The following is a 20,298-nucleotide window of genomic DNA, read 5'->3' on the forward strand; positions in this document are numbered from 1 at the left end:
CTAAAATTGCCACGGTAGTTTTCATCACTCCTCTCCTGTAATCTTAGGCACTTTGCACTAATAGTATCAATACTATCATCATTGTTGTCTGAGGATTGGTGGATAACAATAAAACTCTGAGTAACAACGTACATGTACATGTACTTCAGCCTAGTTCTATTGCTAACTAATCGTGTTTTGGCTCTACACAGTATACTCGTGGGACAGTGTACTAGTACTTGTAGCAAGGGTTTAGCCACATAGCCTGTGACTGTTACCTTCATATCACTACAGTAGTTATTGGTCCACTCACTCCGCGATCCAGTGTGGGAATCGGTATCGGTGCCGTTAGAAATGCAATCAATCACGTCTTTGTACAGTCATGACGAGTGATGTCCTTGGACCACCGGCGAATCCTTCGACCTGCGCGTTGAGAAACACAAAGGAAGTAATTAGTTCTTACTTGTGCCACGCCGCCACCATGCCTGGGAAAGTGGAATATCACGCCACGATGGAAGATGGCGTTAGATGCAGCGCGCTTGTACTTTGTAGCGACAACCAATACCCGTAAGAGTACAATGTATTTTGATGATCTAGTGTACTGGTATGATTCACGACTGCCAGCACTTTTTTTAGTTACTGTACCACTGTTACGTTTTCTTTGCTTCAGTTCTTCGTTCCTAGATTTCGGACGTTTAGTGGTGGTGCAGTTTTCATAAGACAGGCTTTTGCACTGTACTGTACTGGTGAGCTCCACGCTCCCCTCCCCCCCCCCCCCCCCACTTGACTCGTGGAGTCTGAGTGCGCGCGCACGCACACACACACACACACACACACACACACACACACACACACACATACACACACACCACACACACACACACACACACCACACACACACACACACACACACGCGCGCGCACACACACACACACACACACACACACACACACTCACGCTCTTTGTCTTGCACCTCACATGACTGTCCTGAGCTACGCTGAGCAGAGCGCTGGGATATCGATCAGCCTTCTGTACCTGCGGCTCTGTCTTATCGTCACCGACGTCAGGGCTACATGTTTGGTAGTACATGTACATTGTACTTTGACAGTCAGTAGTGTTGCAGTGTTGCCACTGATGAACCGTCGGAAGCCGAAACAGTCCGTAGAGCACCGAGTAGCGCTGGCATTTTCAGTACTGTAGTTGGTAACTATCTTCTACTGCCGGTATAATACAATGTACTTGCGTTGTCATTGTCGATTTGTTTGACATGGACTACTGCATGACTTTGTAGTGTAGATGAATTTGTCTGTCAAGATCAAGACGCATCGACAGGCCTTGCGGTGTCGCGACACTTCGTCGAGATTTGGTTCACACCGCGACGCTTCATCGCGAGCCATTTCACCACCCTGCTGTCGAGCAGCGCGGTTCTGGCAAGACTAGCAGTCACGGTTCGGACCACTGATCCTCCGATCCGGTTTGTGAACTGCAAATTATTTTTCAGCCACTGACCTGGTGAATGTTTGCCCGCCCCAGCCTCACGTGTGGTTCTGAACAGAACACCAGCCGCTGCAAGTCACCCATGTCCCAAAGAGCACTGTCACCTTACCATTTCGCAGGCCTGGCGGAAAAACTTCAGCAGAGATCATGGACATGGAAAAGCTGATTATGTCGCCTGACCGGGCTGAAGATGTGGCCAAAGCTTCCGCTTCCACCAGACAAGAGCTCTGCCTTGACAATGACATGCCTGCGTCAGAAATGGACAATCTGCTGCAGGATGACACAAGTACAGCCTCACAGAAAGAACGTGACAACAAAAATGCAGACGGAAAGGTCGGAGGATCATTTTCTCGGGCAAAAGGCCTTAGCGCGTTCTCTGCTAGCGGAATGATCATGGTGTCCATTGTGCTTCCTATATCAATGCCATATGCCTTGGCACAGGCATCCTTGGTTGGTGGTGTAATGCTTATAATATTGGGAGCAATGGTTATGTTGTACATGGCTATGCTAGTGGGCAGATGCTGGGTGATTATGATGGAAACTTGGCCCGATCGGTACAGTCATCAGAAAGTGAGACGTGTCTACCCTGCTATAGCCAAGGAGGCCGGTGGTCGTTTCTGGGAAATAGCTACTCTGATCTCAGTGGACTTCACAAACTTTGGAATTGCTGTCGTAATGCTTCTCGCTGCAGCATCAATGGCAGATGTGTTATTGCCTGGTCACTTCTCTGTTAGGATATTGGCAGTGTTTGGGTCAATTCTTCTTCTACCTCTGGTTTCTTTTGGCACTATGATGGATGCTTGGTGGTTGGGAACGTTAGGAGTGCCACTAACATTGTCTGCCGGACTCACTATGCTGCTTGCAGTTATCTTGAGTAAAGTGTACCCTGAAAACACAATTTCACACCCAGGCTCACCAATAGCCAGTCATCAGACAATGATGATATCTCAAACAAACATGACATCATCTCCCTGGACGATGACATCATCTCCCTGGACGATGACATCATCACCATTATCATCCACAGGATCTGCTATTCAGCTCCACAAGACCAGCAGTAACGTCACGTTCCCCTCATTCTGGATTGGCTTGTCGACAATAGTATTTGCCATGTCACCAATGTCCATCACGCCCACAGTGCAACATGACATGCGCATGCCGGAACACTACACACGCGCCGTCTTCCCTGCGTTTACTACTTCAGTTCTGATGTGCTTGTCTATAGGAGTGGTTGGCGTGGAGGCTTTCGGCCAACACTCCCATCCAAACACACTCAGCAGTGTGCGATGTCGCAGCTCCCCAACAGTGCAGGTCGTCGGCAAGATCAGCTCTGCGTTCAATTGTATTTATAGCCTGGGTATCGTACTGCTATCACTGCTACCACTATCGCAACACCTGGAGGAGGCAGTAAATCTACCTGCAAGTAAGTCATTAAAGTAGGCCTACATTGCTGAGGATGATGCATGGGCTTGAGAAACGGAAAGAGACAAGCCAAGGCAGTGAAAACAACAATGCACTTCGAAGTTTCTTCTCTAATACAAAACATGGGTGCATATGCCTCCCGCTCTCTCTCTCTTTCTCTCTCTTCTCTCTCTCTCTCTCTCTCTCTCTCTCTCTCTTTCTCTCTCTCTCTCTCTCTCTCTCTCTCTCTCTCTCTCTCTCTCTCTCTCTCTCTCTCTCTCTCTCTCTCTCTTCACTCTTTCCCTCTCCACTCACCCCTATCTTTCAACTTATTCTTTTCCCATTTCTCTCTTTTCCCTCTCTCTCGTTCTATAACTCTCTCTCTACCTTCCCATCCGCCTCTCTCTATAACTTTCTCTGTCTCTCTTCCTCTCTCTCTCTCTCTCTCTCTCTCTCTCTCTCTCTCTCTCTCTCTCTCTCTCTCTCTCTCTCTTCACTCTTTCCCTCTCCACTCAGCCCTATCTTTCAACTTATTCTTTTCCCATTTCTCTCTTTTCCCTCTCTCTCGTTCTATAACTCTCTCTCTCTCTACCTTCCCATCCGCCTCTCTCTATAACTTTCTCTGTCTCTCTTCCTCTCTCTCTCTCTCTCTCTCTCTCTCTCTCTCTCTCTCTCTCTCTCTCTCTCTCTCTCTCTCTCTCTCTCTCTCTCTCTCTCTCTCTCTCTCTCTCTCCGAGTGTCTCTCTGCCTCTGTCTGTCTGTCTGTCTCTATCTGTCTCTGTCTCTCTCCTTATCTCTCGCCCTCCCTCCCTTGCTCTGTCGCCCTCCCTCTACCCTTCCCTCCTCCTCCTCTCTCTCTCACTCCCTGTCTTTTTCTCAATCATACACACTTTTTCCATAGACTTTGACGTCACTTGAAGAGGTAACGTTAGAGAATCGAGATCCATGCAACTCGTAGTGTGATGTTACCAGTACAGTACATGAATACTTCAGTTTCTCACAATGGCCCATGGGCCATGGTCACATGACAGTAATTCCGGTAGTTGTTATGATGTTAAAAAACAATCTAGACGCAACAGGTGTTTAGAAAGGTCATTTGCACAGAAGTATGGTCTTCACAGGCTGGTGATCTTGATGCGAAGGTCAATCTGTATGCTGATGTTTGGCTTGGGTCTCTTGTGACAGTGGTTTCTTAGCTCACTGCCAGACCACAGCGGTCACTAAACACAGATTTACTGTGCATGGACTTTGTTGCTCAATGAAATCCGATTGTGCAAGTCTAGGTAACCCTGGGCTCTGTGCAGCCCCAGACATGTGAACACTGGGTGTTTGCACTGGTGCAGGGCGCTGACTTGACTCACACGATCGGATTTCAGCACTGTATCAGCTGACTATTCCTACGTCTATCTTTCCCCATTCCCTGCTTGTGCACTGTAGAAGTTGGTTTCAAGCACATCCTGGCTCGCGTAAGCACCTTAGTGCTTACTCTTGCTGTGGGCTTGGCTCTGCCTGAATTCCACAAGTATGCCTCGTTGATTGGTGCATCGTCAATGGCGCTCAACAACTTCATCTTTCCCCCACTGTTCTACTATTGGATTGTGAAGAAAGCTACCGGTGTTACCTTGCACCGCGCTCAGATAGGTTTCTTTCTATTTGTGCTGGTCGTCGGCGTAATTACTGGACTTGCCGGGACCTATGCTGCAATTCGGAATATTGTTGTAAACTCAAGGTCGCCACTCTGTTAGCTCCGTCACTGTAGTAAGCTGTGATAACCATACAGGCATACAGGCATAGGATCACACACTCTCAGCAGTCTGGACAGGTCTAGGAATCGTCCTCGATCTCGCCTTCAAATTTCCTCTGGAAGGACTAGACTTGGTGTGAGATGTACATGTACATGACATATTGCATTGTATATCCTCGTTGTTTGATGTACATGTACATTGTATATGTATATCCTCCGACGGCTGTTTGATGTTCACATTGTGTACCTGTGTTACTGCATGTTTTGATGGCTGCGTAGTATCATGCTCTTTACATGTATTCAAAGAGTGGTTGGCTACCTTCCATCTTGGCTGCAGCTGCCCGCTCATTGTTGTTGGCTGGCATGAAGGCACAACATAAGACTGGCATCATGCTCTAGCATTTTACGTTCGGTTCAGGTAGTACATGTACCTAGTACCTACTCTACCCAAGTATCCAGCAAGGTAATAACAATTGCCAGTTACATGGTACCACTCCCTGGTGGTGGTGGTGGTGGTGGTGGTGGTGGTGGTGGTGGTGGTGGTGGTGGTGGTGGTGGTGGTGGTGGTGGTGGTGGTGGTGGTGGTGGTGGTGGTGGTGGTGGTGGTGGTGGTGGTGGTGGTGGTGGTGGTGGTGGTGGTGGTGGTGGTGGTGGTGGTGGTGGTGGTGGTGGTGGTGGTGGTGGTGGTGGTGGTGGTGGTGGTGGTGGTGGTGGTGGTGGTGGTGGTGGTGGTGGTGGTGGTGGTGGTGGTGGTGGTGGTTGTGGTGGCGGTGGCGGTGGCGGTGGCGGTGGCGGTGGCGGTGGCGGTGGCGGTGGCGGTGGCGGTGGCGGTGGCGGTGGCGGTGGCGGTGGCGGTGGCGGTGGCGGTGGCGGTGGCGGTGGCGGTGGCGGTGGCGGTGGCGGTGGCGGTGGCGGTGGCGGTGGCGGTGGCGGTGGCGGTGGCGGTGGCGGTGGCGGTGGCGGTGGCGGTGGCGGTGGCGGTGGCGGTGGCGGTGGCGGTGGCGGTGGCGGTGGCGGTGGCGGTGGCGGTGGCGGTGGCGGTGGCGGTGGCGGTGGCGGTGGCGGTGGCGGTGGCGGTGGCGGTGGCGGTGGCGGTGGCGGTGGCGGTGGCGGTGGCGGTGGCGGTGGCGGTGGCGGTGGCGGTGGCGGTGGCGGTGGCGGTGGCGGTGGCGGTGGCGGTGGCGGTGGCGGTGGCGGTGGCGGTGGCGGTGGCGGTGGCGGTGGCGGTGGCGGTAACTAATTTCTTACTACCGGTAATACTTTATAGCTTATACATGTACCACTCTCTGTTAGCACTAGCCACTACCAAGCCTAACTAACTACTAGTAGTACTGTACTAGTACAGTCATGTACATTGTACGTCATCGACTGTTTGTTGAATGAACTATTAAAGTAACGTAACCTGTCGTTGTTGAAGTAGTCGGGTCGTTCATAACATATGATTTTCCTGGCTACCGGTATGTTCCCATTCTGCATTGAGCACCAAGCTGCAACTCCGGACCGACATTATCATTTTTGTATGCCTTGCATGCCAGTCAAGAACACTCACTGCATTTTGAAATAGACTCGGGTGGAGAGCCAGGGATTAATTTTTAAGAAGAAAAGAGGACCAATGAGCTACAAGTTACGCTATGCTATGCACTTACACCAGTTACTTTACAATCAGCTCATGCGATAACACTATAACAGTCGATCTTCTAATCTTTAGAGTAATTTGTAATTTTGTAATTTTTATTGTTTAAGGATTCCTCAAAGGCTTTCGCCTATCGACGGGGTTTCCAAACTTTCCATAATACCAAATCTGTGAAAGAAGTGATGAGCTATAGGTAAGCAAAGAAAGAGAAAATACATAGTCTAGGGCAGAGCTCTGCGCTTGAGCATATGATTGTAAGCTTGCAGAACTGGGATAATACATGTAAATGATGAAAAATGTGCCAGAGATAAGCTTCTAAAGAATATGATGTGACGCTACATATTCAACGGAATCTCGCTTAAACTGGTTAAGGAGGTGATCTTAGGGGGCAGACAATTCCAGAGGGTGCTGTATTTATGGAAAAAGAGATTTGAACAGCGTTGTCCATGGTTTGTCAATATCAGCTTATCGGGACGTCGTGCACTGGTTGTGATATGTATACCAAAATTAGATAAGTAGTGGGGACTGGGGATAGACATTAACGTACTTGAAGAGAAGGACAAGAGAGATGTGTTGCCTTCTATAATGCAAAGACTCTAGAAAACATAGCTTATTAAGATTTTCCTTCGTTTCATGTGTGTCAAACTGAACTGCTTTCTTCCGCAAAAAGGCGCGGCATACCTTAGCCTGCAGAACATCCAATGCTGAAAGTTGCTTTGCACTTATGGCAATGCCAGACCGGAATTGCATATTCTAACGCAGGCCGAACATACTGTTTGTATAGCAATAATGTTACAGATGGTGGTAGAGACCGTGCCATGAAGCATAGCAGATGCACTCTCCTAGAGACAGAGGTGGTGTCGTACTGGGCATCAAACTGCAGCAACGACGTCAGCTGCACACCGAGATGCTTACAAGTGTCTGCGCGACAAAGGTCGATGCCATCAATCTGCAAAGATGGGAGACAAGTTGCTTCAGTGTGATGAGAGAGAACTGTTGGCACACAAGTTAGTTGTGTGGTATGTTGCTATGCGTCCTTGAATCGTGGTTTGGCCGTTTTGTCTAGTAATGGTCTTACCAGTATCGTCCTCGACATACATGTACATCTACATCCGCCAACGTCCTTCACAGCTGAGACTCTCAGTTCGTGCTTGTCTTGGTTGCGCTCACCTTCCCCTCCTCATGTTATTTCTAACTTAGAACCTTCCAAGTTGGAAGGCTGTTGGAGTGCACATCCGAGATGTGCTAGAGCTGATAGCCAGTTAGGTGTAGAAGTAATTAGTTAGAACGTCAGTACCGTTGGTCAGTGTCGTGCAATGTTATCGCATGATAACAATTATCATCTGATTGTAAAGTAACTGGTGGTATCAGTGGATAGCATAGCGTAACTTGTAGCTGGTCCTCTTTTGAATTATTTTCTATGTTTACTACACGTACATGTATGTTCACATCGCACCACCGCAGGCTACTTTTGCGCCTACAACAACAACTTTGTCGTCAACGGCAGGAGTGGCAGCGGAGGAACCCGTACAGTCAGAGTCACACTGCGGACGGGTTGTGCAGTGAACAGGTGAATGCCGGACCAGGGCCTCTGGCTCTGGGACTGTCGCGTCGTCTGGCCTTCCCGGCTTCCGTTTCTCTCACCTCGTCGACATGCATACAGATTCTAACGCCATCATTCTGTATGCATGTCCCAGCAGCGCCGCTGCGTTTCGTTATCACCTTTAGAACTTTTGTCACTTTCAACTATTAAACGTTACTTACTTTTTTGAGTATGCCATTTTTCTACCACTTTACCCTACCCACTGATATGAGGACTCAGAGGAGCTCTTATTACAAATTTCAAATGAGCGAAACAGCTGTCTGGAGGATATGGAGCATCTACCCAAGTCAAGAACGAACTAACTTCCTCGCTATGGAGTGGTGACCGTGTGGTGATTCTGGTGAATGTGGGCCAAGACAAGAGTGCAGTGTGGAGAGGTGGACCGGGTTCAGATTATGTTCACATACATCATGTACATAAAGACTACTGCAGTAGTATTGTACATAACCAGCTCGAACATGAGACATTGAGAGACACTGCCCACTACCCAGTACGCGCGTTATTAGTGCTCTCATGGCCATCTACGCCCGTACATCACTCATGTTATGATCAGGTAGATCCACATCGCACCAAATATTTTGGGAGCGATGTAGATAGTAGACTACCATGATGTGTTATCATGCATGGCCAAGTTATGTGCGTGTTCCAGCGTTCCAAATCCCGGCCCATCTGCGCCCATACTTTGTGTTCCAGGGCCCGGGGCTAGCAGTTCTCATAAAAGATTTAGAAGTGCCAGTAACTATTACTTACTAAGTGGTGCTACATGTACAATCATAGACATGATGTAGATCTACTGTACAACGTCATGTACATGTATCGGTAGAATGACGTGGCAGCCACTGCACTGATGATGTCAGTGATGAACCGTCGGAAGCGGAAACAAACATAATAATAATAATAACTCTTGGTCTACTGATTACGAGTCGCGACGCATTTTTTAGTTCTGTAGTAAGTCTGTACAAGGTATTATAATACCTATAAACTATCTTCTCCTGTGAGTAGTTTATACGTTGTTATGTCATTGTAGACTTGTTTGACGTGGACTACTACATGCAGTGTAGATGAATTCGTCTGTCGAGATCAAGACGCGTCAACAGGCCGTGCATGCTGTCGAGCAGGCCGGGTGGTTCTGGCATAGCAGTCACGGCTAAGGCCACCGCCGCACCGATCCTCCGAACCGGTAACAGGTTTCCGAACTGCAAATTATTTTTCAACCACTGACCTGGTGAATGTTTGTCCGCCCCAGCCTCACGTGTGGTTCTGAACAGAACACCAGCCGCTGCAAGTCACCCATGACCATGTCCCAAAGAGCACTGCCTGTCACCTTACCATAGACTCAGGCATTACGCAGGCCTGGCGGAAAAGCTTCAGCAGAGATAATGGACATAGAAAAGCTGATCATGTCGCCTGCCCGGGCTGAAGATGTGACCAAAGCTTCCGCTATCACCGGACAAGAGCTCTGCCTTGACAATGACATGCCTGCGTCAGAAATGGACAATCTGCTGCAGGATGACACAAGTTCAGCCTCACAGAATGAACGTGACAACAAAAATGCTGACGGAAAGGTCGGAGGATCATTTTCTCGGGCAAAAGGCCTTAGCGCGTTCTCTGCTAGCGGAATGATCATGTTGTCCATTGTGCTTCCTATATCAATGCCATATGCCTTGGCACAGGCATCCTTGGTTGGTGGTGTAATGCTTATCATACTGGGAGCAATGGTTATGCTGTACATGGCTATGCTAGTGGGCAGATGCTGGGTGATTATGATGGAAACTTGGCCCGATCAGTATAGTCATCAGAAAGTGAGACGTGTTTACCCTGCCATAGCCAAGGAGGCCGGTGGTCGTTTCTGGGAAATAGCTACTCTGATTTCAGTGGCATTCACGAACTTTGGAGCTGCTGTTGTAATGCTTCTCGCTGCAGCGTCAATGGCAGATGTGTTATTGTCCGGCTACTTCTCTGTTAGGATATTGGCAGTGTTTGGGTCAATTATACTTCTGCCTCTGGTATGCTTTGGCACTATGATGGATGCTTGGTGGCTGGGAACGTTAGGAGTGCCATTAACACAGTCTGCCGGACTCACTATGCTGCTTGCAGTTATCTTGAGTAAAGTGTACCCTGAAAACACAATTTCACACCCAGGCTCACAAATAGTCAGCCAAACGACAATGCTGATACCTCAAACAAACATGACATCATCTCCCTGGACCATGACATCATCACCAATATCTTCCACAGGATCTGCTATTCCCTTCCAGGAGAGCGGCAGTACCGTCACGTTCCCATCATTCTGGATTGGTTTGTCCACGATAGTATTTGCCCTATCGCCCATGTCCGTCATGCCCACAGTGCAACACGACATGCGCATGCCGGAACACTACACACGCGCCGTCTTGCCGGCGTTTACTACTTCAGTTCTGATGTGCTTGTCTATAGGAGTGGTTGGCGTGGAGACTTTCGGCCAATACTCCCATCCAAACACACTCAGCAGTGTGCGGTGTCGCAGTTCCCCGGCAGTGCAGGTCGTCGGCAAGATCAGCTCTGTGCTCAATTGTATTTATAGCCTGGGTATCGTATTGCTAGCATTGATACCACTATCGCAAAGCTTGGAGGAGGCAGTAAATCTACCTGCAAGTAAGTCATTAAAGTAGGCCTACATTGCTGAGGATGATGCATGGACTTGAGAAATGGAATGAGACAAGCCAAGGCAGTGAAAGCAACAATGCACTTCGAAGTTTCCTCTCTAACACAAAAATGGATGCCTTTCCCTCCTCTCTCTCTGTCTCTGTCTCTCTCTGTCTCTCTCTCTGTCTCTCTCTGTCTCTCTCTCTCTTTCTCTCTCTCTCTCTCTCTCTCTCTCTCTCTCTCTCTCCCTCCCTCCCTCTCTTTCTCCCTCTATATCATTCTATTTGTCTCTTCCTTCCCCTCCCGTCCCTCTCCCCTGTCTTTGTCTCAATCATACACACTGCTTCCATAGACTTTGGTGTAAGAGGTAGAGAATTGAGATCTATGCATCTCGTAGTGTAATGTTACCAGTGCATGAAGTCTTCAGTTTCCCATAATGCCTAATTGCCCATGGTTACGTGATAATAATAGTTTTCATGATGTTTAAATTTAAACTTTAAAACCAATCTAGACGCAACAGGTGTTTAGAAAGGTCATTTGAACAGAAATCTGGTCTTCACGGGCTGGTGATCTTGATGCGAAGGTCGATCTGTATGCTGATGTTTGGCTTGGGTCTCTTGTGACAGTGGTTTCTTAGCACACTGCCAGACCACAGCGGTCACTAAACACAGACGTTTACTGCGCATGGACTTTGCTGCTCAATGAAATCCGATTGTGCAAGTCTAGGTAACCCTGGGCTCTGTGCAGCCCCAGACCTGTGAACACTGGGTGTTTGCACTGGTGCATGCAGGGTGCTGACTTGACTCACAAAATCGGATTTCAGCACTGTATCAGCTGACTATTCCTACGTCTATCTTTTCCCTATTCCCTCCATGTGCACTGTAGAAGTTGGTTTCAAGCACATCCTGGCTCGTGCATGCACCTTAGTGCTTACTCTTGCTATGGGCTTGGCTCTGCCTGAGTTCCACAAGTATGCCTCGTTGATTGGTGCATCGTCAATGGCGCTCAACAACTTCATCTTTCCTCCGCTGTTCTACTACTGGATTGTGAAGAAAGCTACCGGTGCCACCTTGCACCGTGCTCAGATAGGTTTCTTTCTATTTGTGCTGGTCGTCGGCGTAATTACTGGACTGGCTGGGACCTATGCTGCAATCCGGAATATTGTTGTAAACTCAAGGCCACCAGTGTGTTAGCTCCGTCACTGTAGTAAGCTGTGATAACCAGACTGGCATTCAGGCGTAGGATCACACACTCTCAGCAGTCTGGACCGGTATAGGAATCGTCCTCGATCTCGCCTTCAAATTTCCTCTGGAAGGACTAGACTTGGTGTTCATTGTATATCCTCCGACGGTTGCTTGCTGTACACAGTGTGTGCCTGTGTTACTGTATGTTTGGATGGCTGCGTAGTATCATGCTCTTTACATGTCCAGTAAAACCTGGTTTAAGCGACCACCCCACGGTGCAAGCAAAAGCGGTCGTTAAAGCCAGGTGGTCTTTAGAACCAGGTCCCACGGTGTCTTTGTAGAACTGTCGGTGCATGGAAAGACGGTCGTTAAGAGCAGGTGGTCGCTAAACCCAGAGGTCGCTTACACCAGGTTTTACTGTACATGTAAGAGTGGCTGGCTACCTTCCATCTTGGCTGCAGCTGTTCACTGTTGTTGGCTGCCATGAAGGCACAACATAAGACTTACATCATGCTCTTGCATTTGGGTTCCTATCGTTAGTACTACATGTACAGTAGGTATCGGTTATAGCGTGGGTGTTTGAAAAACGACATTTGATTCTTATTGCCGATATTTCTTACACACGATAAATCACGTGTGACATATCATATGCGCGCACGTTTGGCATGTGGACACGTACATGTACACACGGATCAATCAGACTCGCGGTCGTGCTAGGCGACTGCGGAGCAGCGGATACGAAAGAAGTCGAAAGAAAGAGTCCGACTGGACAGAAAAAGTGATTCTCCAATGCTCCCTTGGACATAACTCTCTTTTTGTGTTGAATTATTGTATTGAGTATGCACAGAGCACAGATGTTATTACTACAGGCGATACACTTTGCGCTAATCTGGCATATTTTGCTACACAAAATCCATTCTTAGGGCCGATATATTCTACTATGCGATAATACTGCTTGTAAGAATAAATATACACATAAAATATGTGTTATGATTATGAAAAAATGAGTGTTCATTCTTGTAAGCAGTATATTCTTGTATACGACCACACTATAACCGATACGCACTGTACATGTACCAGGTAACCTACCTTAGTCCTACTCATGGGTAATTCTTATTTTTTGCATGCATTGCCAGTCAAGAGTACTCGCTACTGCCCCTCACGATTTTACAGTGACTAGTATGGGGTCTCCTGACACATTGACATTGTTGTGTCTTATCTACAGTTCTACCTACGTAAGTCGTTACGTGTGCGTGCATTGTTTTTAAAATAATAATAATAATAATATTATTATGAAGGGTCAGGGAGGCAGGCATTGGGGCGCTGGGGTTACTTTAAGTTAGTGCGCGCTGGAATTGTTTGCTCTTTGTCTTTTCGAGGAGTTTCGTTTTTCTGAAGAGGTGGCCTTATTGGCCTCTTCAGAAAAACGAAGCTCCTCGAAACTCCCCGAAACTCCACAACCTCACCCGATGGGAGAGGTGGATTAGTTTCGAAGAGTTTGGAATAGCTACGTCACGTAGTACGTGGAGATAGTCGGTCCGATTGGACGTCATCATCGCCATGACAATTCTACTGAAAAACTCTAAATTGATAGAAACCGTTCTAATGGGACAATTCAACTAATCTCTTTATAAAATTTGTTTGAACAGTTGATGAATAGCCATTGGCGGACTATGCTCGGCCAATCGTCAAATTACCGTATTTCCCTGTAAGTTAGTACATACATGTACTAACTTTCGAACTTAGCAGCCACATGAGTACTAACTTTCGGGGGTGGTACTATCTTTCGGGGAGTACTTTTTTATCGGGGGTAAATGACACGCAGTGGGAAGCCTGCGCAACTCTAGTGTCCGTGCATATGATGTACAATGTATGTACTGTACGGTGTCTGTACATGTAGGACGGGTACGAACTTACTATCTTTTGGGGGGAACTGTCTTTCGGGGTGATAACCTCGGCAGTGGAAAGTGTATTTTTATAGGGGGGTACTAAGTCATTGGGGAGAACTAACTTACGGGGAAATACGGTATGCTTTTGATTATGCCACAATTATGCCAACAAATATGCTGAATTATGCGCTCGGTTCCACTATGTATTCACGCTGTACATAGAGGATTGAGAAACCACGCATACACACACGGCCATGCCCTAAGCATAATTTTTGTCTAAACCGAAAGATTATGCCGACCTTACACGTTGGAATCCGTATATTATGCCGGAGCATAATTTTTTGACGAAATCCCAAGATTATGCCAAATATTATGCCGGCATAATCCGCCAAGGGCTATTGATGAAGACAATTCGAACGCGGCCTTAGGGGTCGTCGCAAAAGTTTTTTGTCGTCCCTGAAACGAACATGATCCATTTGGGGTGGGGGGGGGGGGGAGGGGGTGCGAGCCAAAATCGCGATTTTCGTCGTCCATGGTCCAGCATAGCAAGCTGTGTTCGTTTCAGAGGGAGGGAAGGGGGTCCAAGTACGAAATGGACGATGTTCGTTTCAGGGACGACAGGAAACTCTTGCGACGACCCCTTACTGCCTTAGTAAGTAATTTATGGGGAAGGACCTGCATGTACATGTACATGTACATGTACATGTATGCCATGGTCACTGTTGCCTATAGTGGAACCTGTCAGGGCGACCACTCGGATAAGGCGACCACCTGTCCGAGATGACCAATGAAACCATGATTGTTACCATGACCAAGGGATGCTATATCCAGTCAAATGACCCTGGATAAGGAGACCGCCTGGTAACAGAGACCACAATTTTGAAGGTACCATGAGCGGTCGTCTTAGACAGGTTTCACTGAGTCTGTACATGTACTAGTGTCAGACTAAAGAGGCGAATTACCATGGCTACCTTGTCGACAAGGCCAAGGCCAGGGCGTCGATACGCGATGGTAGGTTTCACCTCGGACATTTTTACAACCGGGGCGGTAGTCTCAGACTCTACGCCCATCATTCTTTGTGAGCATAAAAAGGTGAAAGCACAAGTGCGCAGCACGTCTGCAACTAAAATAATATTACTTACAAGTAGAATCGTTACTGACGCGGCATGGCCCTGCCGTAGGGCGGGTATAATAATGATAACGAGTCCATAATCTACTCCTCTCTCCACCGCGGCTTGAGATAGCTGTTTTCATGCCAGTCCGAGCTGTGCTCGCGCAGTGCGAGTAAGTAACATAGTTAGTCTACGCTTGCGGAACCGGTAGAACAAGAAAACAGCTGGACCAGATATTACAACACAACGCGGCCATAGGCCAATGGTAGATCATGTGTAGTGCTGCCTTGCTCCGAATTTGAGTTGTTCTTGGGCCAGGCTACTTCGACATCGGTCATCCCTGTGTACGGGTGTGACTCTGTGAGGCAGGTCGATGAAGCTGAGACTATGTCCACCAAATCGGAAGATGTCATCCCAGCAGTCAGTTCTGCTGACGAGGAGACGTGTAGATGTACAGGTGCCACATCCGAGAGTGAAAATCTGCTGCCTGCTGAAAAGAGTGCAGCATTGCACGAGCAAGGAACTACTGCACCTGGAGCGGTGGAGAGTGGCAGCGGCCGGTTTTCCCGGTCTAAGGGATTGACGTTGTGGGTAACCAAAGGAATGATACTGGTGACTATCATATTCCCAGTTTCCGTTCCGTACGCCATGGCAAACGCTACATTGCTGGGCGGTGTGATGCTGATATTGCTGGCCTCCACTGTTATGATGTACATGGCTGTGCTGGTTGGCAGGTGCTGGGTGATACTGATGGAAACGTGGCCGGAGCGGTACCGTCATCGGGAAGTCCGGGCACCGTACCCAGCGATTGCCAAAGAGGCTGGGGGTCGTTTCTGGGAGGTCCTCATGATGCTCTCGATAAGTTTCACAAACCTTGGAACATCCGTGGTGCTCCTGCTCGCGGCCGCGTCCACTGCGGATGTGCTGCTGCCTGGTCACTTTTCCATTCGGGTGTGGACGGTGATTTGCACCATCGTCTTGCTGCCCCTGGTGTGCTTCGGAACGATGCGGGATTCGAAGTGGCTCGGAGTGTTTGGAGGCCCTGTGGCATTCCTTGCGGGCCTCTGCATGCTCTTATCTGTTGTCCTGAGCAGAGTGTTCACGGAGAATAGTACTATTGGTGACTTGCAGCGGCAGTGGCCCGGAACAGGAACTCCATCCAATGTATCAAGTTCCGTTCCGTGGACCATAGGCTTGGCTACGTCTAGACCGGGCAGCACTGCCCGTGTATCTCCACCGCATCATGACGACGGCACTAGGAATACACTGACATTCTCATCCTTTTGGGTCGGCGTGACGACAATTGTATTCACACTGTCGCCGATGGGCACCATTCCGACGATACAACACGACATGAAGAAACCCGATCTCTACACCCGTGCCGTTATTCCTGCTTATATAGTCGCCGTTCTGTTCGACCTTTCCGTCGGAGTAGTTGGTATGGACACATTTGGTCAGCGGTCGAACCCGAACATCTTGCGGAACGTGCAGTGTCGCAGCTCTCTGGCTGTGCGAATCATGTTAAAAATCAGCAGCACGCTGAGCTGTGTAAACTTCTTGTGCGTCACCATGGCTACTGTGCTACCGTTGACGCAGCACGTGGAGGAGGCTGTAAAACTACCGTTGAACGGTGAGTGTTGCCCTGTGCTTCCGTTAGGCTGCCACCACACACCGTATTCTCCTTTCACAGTGTGTTGTGTTCGTATTTGCGTCTGCCGTCTTCCTGGCTGCAGCCAAGGGCTTAGTTGTACAGTGTATATGAAATAGGGCTCCGAAGTGCTCTAAACATCAAACATACATTTTTAATTAACGATTCGTTGGAAGAAACAGCTTTTCTAGGTGTCCCGTGCTGATGGGTAGAGGCTAGTGTGGCCGATTTCCAATTACCTATGCATTACAATCATGTATGCATGTACATCCGTGAACCCCAATGAGGGAGGATTTTTAGCTGGACCCTCCCCCCCCCCCCCCCCCACACACACACACCTGCGATTTCTGTTCATGTCATGGGCTTCTGGGCACTTTTGCGATAGTACCTAAGGGGCCGTCCGTAAATATCGATGTTTTTTTAGAGACGATATTGGTGCTTCTCTCCCGTGACCCCCCCCCCCTCCCCCCAGAAGACGCACATGTACATCTAGATCATGGAATCAATATTTTTGGATGCTCATTTTTTTCCTTTTTTTGTCAATAATATGAACCCAAGATGGCAAGTTTGCAGTATTTATTATGGTCTAATTGAGAAGGAGAGCATTATGACTTTTTTGGTCGCCCTCGAGAACACTTGGGGCCAACAGCCTTCTTGTGCTGCATTAGAAGGTCTCCTGCAGGCATCGTTCGGCCGATTTCCACAATCAATAGCTCATTCTTTTGCTCTTGAAATTCGCCATGGGCGTACAGCTTCCAATTTTTGATTTTGTTCTTGTGTCGCGAGTTTTAGCTCCGCGAACGGAAGCTGGTTTCACATTTCTTGTATAGCCATTTAGACGTCCGCGTGCAGGGATCGGCGAAACTTCAGATATTTACATCGATATTTTTCTGATGCTCGAAAAGACGCACATGGCTCAAACCCCCTCCCCCCCAGACGCACCAATATCGTCTCTAAAAAAACATCGATATTTACGGACGGTCCCTAAGGGCCTGGTCAGACTGCGGCAAATTTTGGTTGCCTGACGAAAAAAGAAAAGCATCCAGAATTTGAATCGTGATCACACTACACATGTGGGGAGAATGAAAATTCAAACTTCATTTCGAGCGTCAAGTGGTAATCTCCACGAACGACGTCAAATTCCTTCACCTTGTGGATCGCCAACACCTTCAGTGCAATCCTTGCAACCATCCTTATGAGTTTTGTTGTTGTCCGTGGCCAATTAGCTCCTCGATATCGAGATGAAAAAATAAGTGAATATCAGCGTCCATGGCGTATCAGTGTCAAACTCCTGTTTGGAGCGGAAAAGCGTGGTCCGTCAGTCTTGTTTTTTTTGGAGCGTCAACTCCCGCTTTCGCCGCTCTGGCGGCAAGTTACTATGGAGATTCGGATTATAATCCCAGGATTATTTCGATTTTGCCGCAGTCTGACCAGGCCCTTAGAGGTGCCATCCGTGAATATAGATACTTTTTCAAGGGACTTTTGTAGTTTTTGTTGAGGGGATTCGAGGCCTCAGAGTAATCAATATTGATACAGTGGTCAGAGTACATAATGTGCTTATAATGGGGCGGGGAGGAGGTTCGAGGATAAATTACGACAGTTCGTTTTGAGAAGAAAATCTGTATCAATTGTCACTGACGGTCCCTTCGGCATTTATATACTTGTTGTCAGCCGTAAAAGAACCGGCTCTTCGGCTTTGCATGCAAATATTCACGTTACCCGCTCATTTTTTCTAAAGTAGAGATGTTAATTAAAGTGTTGTGTTGGCTTTGGTTTTTGTGTCTTTCACGGTCTTTCCTTTATAGACACTGGTATCAAGCACCTCCTTGTTCGCTCCGGCACTTTGCTATTCATCCTTGCTGTGAGCGTGGCAATGCCTGAATTTCACAAGTATGCCTCGCTGATCGGTGCCTCATCAATGGCGCTGAACAATTTCATCTGTCCTGCGCTCTTCTACTACAGACTGACATCAGCTACCGGTAACACACTGCACCGTGCTCAAATTGGCTTCTTGCTGTTCGTGTTGGTCATTGGCATAGCCATAGGACTGGCAGGGACCTATGTTGCGCTTAGGGGTATTATCGAGAGTTCCGCGGTGACGCCTTGCTAGTCCCGAGTGCTTTCTATAAGCAGCACCTCGTCCTGAGCAGTGGTCGTGCACTAACAAACTACAGCATATTTATTTTTAAATTAATTTAAATTATGATTAGCCCCATTTCAGGGATTGCTTTTCAATTTCTGGGGGTTCTAATTTAAATTCGGCGCTCATTCCCTTCCCTTCTGGACCCATCACCTGAAATCAGTGCTATGGACCCATCACCTGAAATCAGTGCTATGGACCCATCACCTGACTGAATCAGTGCTATGGCTCTGTGAAAGTCATTGTTTGTTTTTATTTTACTTCACCAAGTGAAGCCGGGGTCAGTTGAGAGCACGTCGGGAGTGTGGACGGCTCACTATAATCAGAAGAGTCCCGCATAATCACGGGGCTAGGGACTCTTGCTCATCGTCACCTCCAAACCAAGAGCCCCCCCCCGTCCTATTTTTTACTCTCTTCTTAATGTATTGTTGTTTGTCCCTGACATGTTTTCTCACTTCACGCGCCTGAGTAGATCTACTACTACCGTAAAGTACCGCCAGAGCGCCCCACCATCTCATCCTTTCGTGGTCGTAGCGTGGAGGTGGTCTGCTGTCTGTAGGTCATACGACATGAACCTTGTACACATATTGCACGGTTTGCAGTCAATCCGTACCTTCGAGTGGACGCAAGCTCCACACAAGAACCTGCCAAGTGTGACCTTAGTACACTAAGATTCTCACATCGTACACACTTCGTTGCACTCTGCCATACGATTTTCCTTTCTCTGGCTGTAAAATCAAGGTGGGGCGCTCTCGCGAGACGGGGCGCTCTGGCGGTACTTTACGGTACTACCAGGTGCGTGCCCCGGCCGTATGGGTTCCTGGGTGCCCGGAACCCCCTTTTTTGCTCAAAATGCAGGATTTTGCTTCATTTTTTGAAATTTTTTCCCGGTGGGCAAGGCCCCGGAACCCCCCTTGAAGGGCACCGGCGCACGCGCCTGACTACTACCGTAAAATCCCGCCAGAGCGCCCCTACCTCCGCTACCCTTCGAGGAGGTCCAGGTGGGGAGGGGCGGATGGGCGAGTCCTACTTACCGCATTCAGTACTATATGAAAAAGTACTCACCCTACGAAAACTGTTCGTGCATCTCGAACACCGACCAAAGATCAAGAGCCAGGAGTCGTACGGACCCATCAAAACTCAGGGTTTTGTGCGGTCCCTGGTTAAAGAGGGTGGGCACTGTTGCGTACATTTCCAACGGGGTCGAGCATGCGTCTGCAGAACAGTACGACTCGTACGGCATCACAGAGTCATACGAGGATACAATCAATCACTTCCCTGACAAGAAGTCCGGGATGGGCGGATGGGACTGGAGGTGGGGCGCTGCGAGTGGCGGGATTTTACAGTTGTACAATACTGTCGCCGCGGAAGGTTGTTGTTGTTGTTGTTTCTTTATTTTACTTCACCATATGAACAGGCAAGACTGCCTTCTCACCGGGGCTGTTGGCCCACGGCTCTCACAATATGATGAAAATGTTTAAAATGTGTATGAAGAAGAAAGGAACGGAAAAGAAGATGAAATGAAAGGAAAGAAAACAGTAGGTATTAATTTTATGAAGGGGGGGGGTATGAAATGGGTATTATCATAGTTGATGAGAGAAGTATGATATACAATATTCTTGTTCTACAGACTATTTAGTACGGGCATTTCATGAGAGTCATGCATGGGCAAGGCAGGATTTGGACTAGGATAGAGGACAAGAACATAATTGATGAGCATCTGTTCAGGCAGAATCTGTGAAGAAGACATAGTAGGCACAACATCGGAGAGCTAGTTGACGAGGGAGATGAGGTCATAGCCAGACAGCAATGCTTGAAACGTGTGGCGTACGTCGCAAGCGCG

At 48.3% G+C, this 20,298-nt stretch overlaps 3 protein-coding genes across 5 annotated transcripts; all 3 read left to right on the plus strand.

The window, feature by feature from the left end:
* The first annotated feature begins 320 nt into the window (after positions 1-320).
* Positions 321-4,833, plus strand: LOC135813681 (uncharacterized). Of its 2 annotated transcripts, XM_065326724.1 has the most exons (3): positions 321-546; positions 2,702-2,899; positions 4,315-4,833. In XM_065326724.1, exons 1-3 carry the CDS (start codon positions 498-500, stop codon positions 4,620-4,622), a joined length of 555 nt encoding a protein of 184 aa, XP_065182796.1. In that variant the 5' UTR covers positions 321-497; the 3' UTR covers positions 4,623-4,833. The 2 variants fall into 2 exon arrangements, with proteins under 2 accessions (XP_065182796.1, XP_065182795.1); XM_065326723.1 differs by lacking the exon at positions 321-546 and having other exon boundaries at positions 1,216-2,899.
* Positions 4,834-8,765: 3,932 nt separating this feature from the next.
* On the plus strand, positions 8,766-12,898 carry LOC135815360 (uncharacterized). 2 transcript variants are annotated; one of them, XR_010553283.1, is made up of 3 exons: positions 8,766-10,491; positions 11,368-11,859; positions 12,078-12,898. XR_010553283.1 is itself a non-coding variant. In XM_065328643.1 (2 exons), the coding sequence occupies exons 1-2, from the start codon at positions 9,237-9,239 to the stop codon at positions 11,673-11,675; spliced, it is 1,563 nt and encodes a 520-aa protein (XP_065184715.1). In that variant the 5' UTR covers positions 8,766-9,236; the 3' UTR covers positions 11,676-12,898. The 2 variants fall into 2 exon arrangements, 1 of the variants encoding a protein (XP_065184715.1); XM_065328643.1 differs by having other exon boundaries at positions 11,368-12,898.
* Positions 12,899-14,721: 1,823 nt separating this feature from the next.
* LOC135815364 (uncharacterized) lies at positions 14,722-19,238 on the plus strand. Its single transcript, XM_065328646.1, has 2 exons — positions 14,722-16,297; positions 18,121-19,238. The coding sequence occupies exons 1-2, from the start codon at positions 15,055-15,057 to the stop codon at positions 18,423-18,425; spliced, it is 1,548 nt and encodes a 515-aa protein (XP_065184718.1). The 5' UTR covers positions 14,722-15,054; the 3' UTR covers positions 18,426-19,238.
* Positions 19,239-20,298: the final 1,060 nt, after the last annotated feature.

This window comes from Sycon ciliatum, chromosome 4, assembly GCF_964019385.1.
Source record: "Sycon ciliatum chromosome 4, ocSycCili1.1, whole genome shotgun sequence".
NCBI lineage: Eukaryota > Metazoa > Porifera > Calcarea > Leucosolenida > Sycettidae > Sycon > Sycon ciliatum.

What these genes read in the sequence shown, in the direction of transcription:
- LOC135813681 (XM_065326723.1), top strand. Translation starts at nt 1,624, where the DNA reads ATGGACATGGAAAAGCTGATTATGTCGCCTGACCGGGCTGAAGATGTG. An exon ending in GGCAGTAAATCTACCTGCAA is followed by an intron (nt 2,900 to 4,314) that starts GTAAGTCATTAA and finishes TGTGCACTGTAG; the next exon opens with AAGTTGGTTTCAAGCACATC.
- LOC135815360 (XM_065328643.1), top strand. Translation starts at nt 9,237, where the DNA reads ATGGACATAGAAAAGCTGATCATGTCGCCTGCCCGGGCTGAAGATGTG. An exon ending in GGCAGTAAATCTACCTGCAA is followed by an intron (nt 10,492 to 11,367) that starts GTAAGTCATTAA and finishes TGTGCACTGTAG; the next exon opens with AAGTTGGTTTCAAGCACATC.
- LOC135815364 (XM_065328646.1), top strand. Translation starts at nt 15,055, where the DNA reads ATGTCCACCAAATCGGAAGATGTCATCCCAGCAGTCAGTTCTGCTGAC. An exon ending in TGTAAAACTACCGTTGAACG is followed by an intron (nt 16,298 to 18,120) that starts GTGAGTGTTGCC and finishes TTTCCTTTATAG; the next exon opens with ACACTGGTATCAAGCACCTC.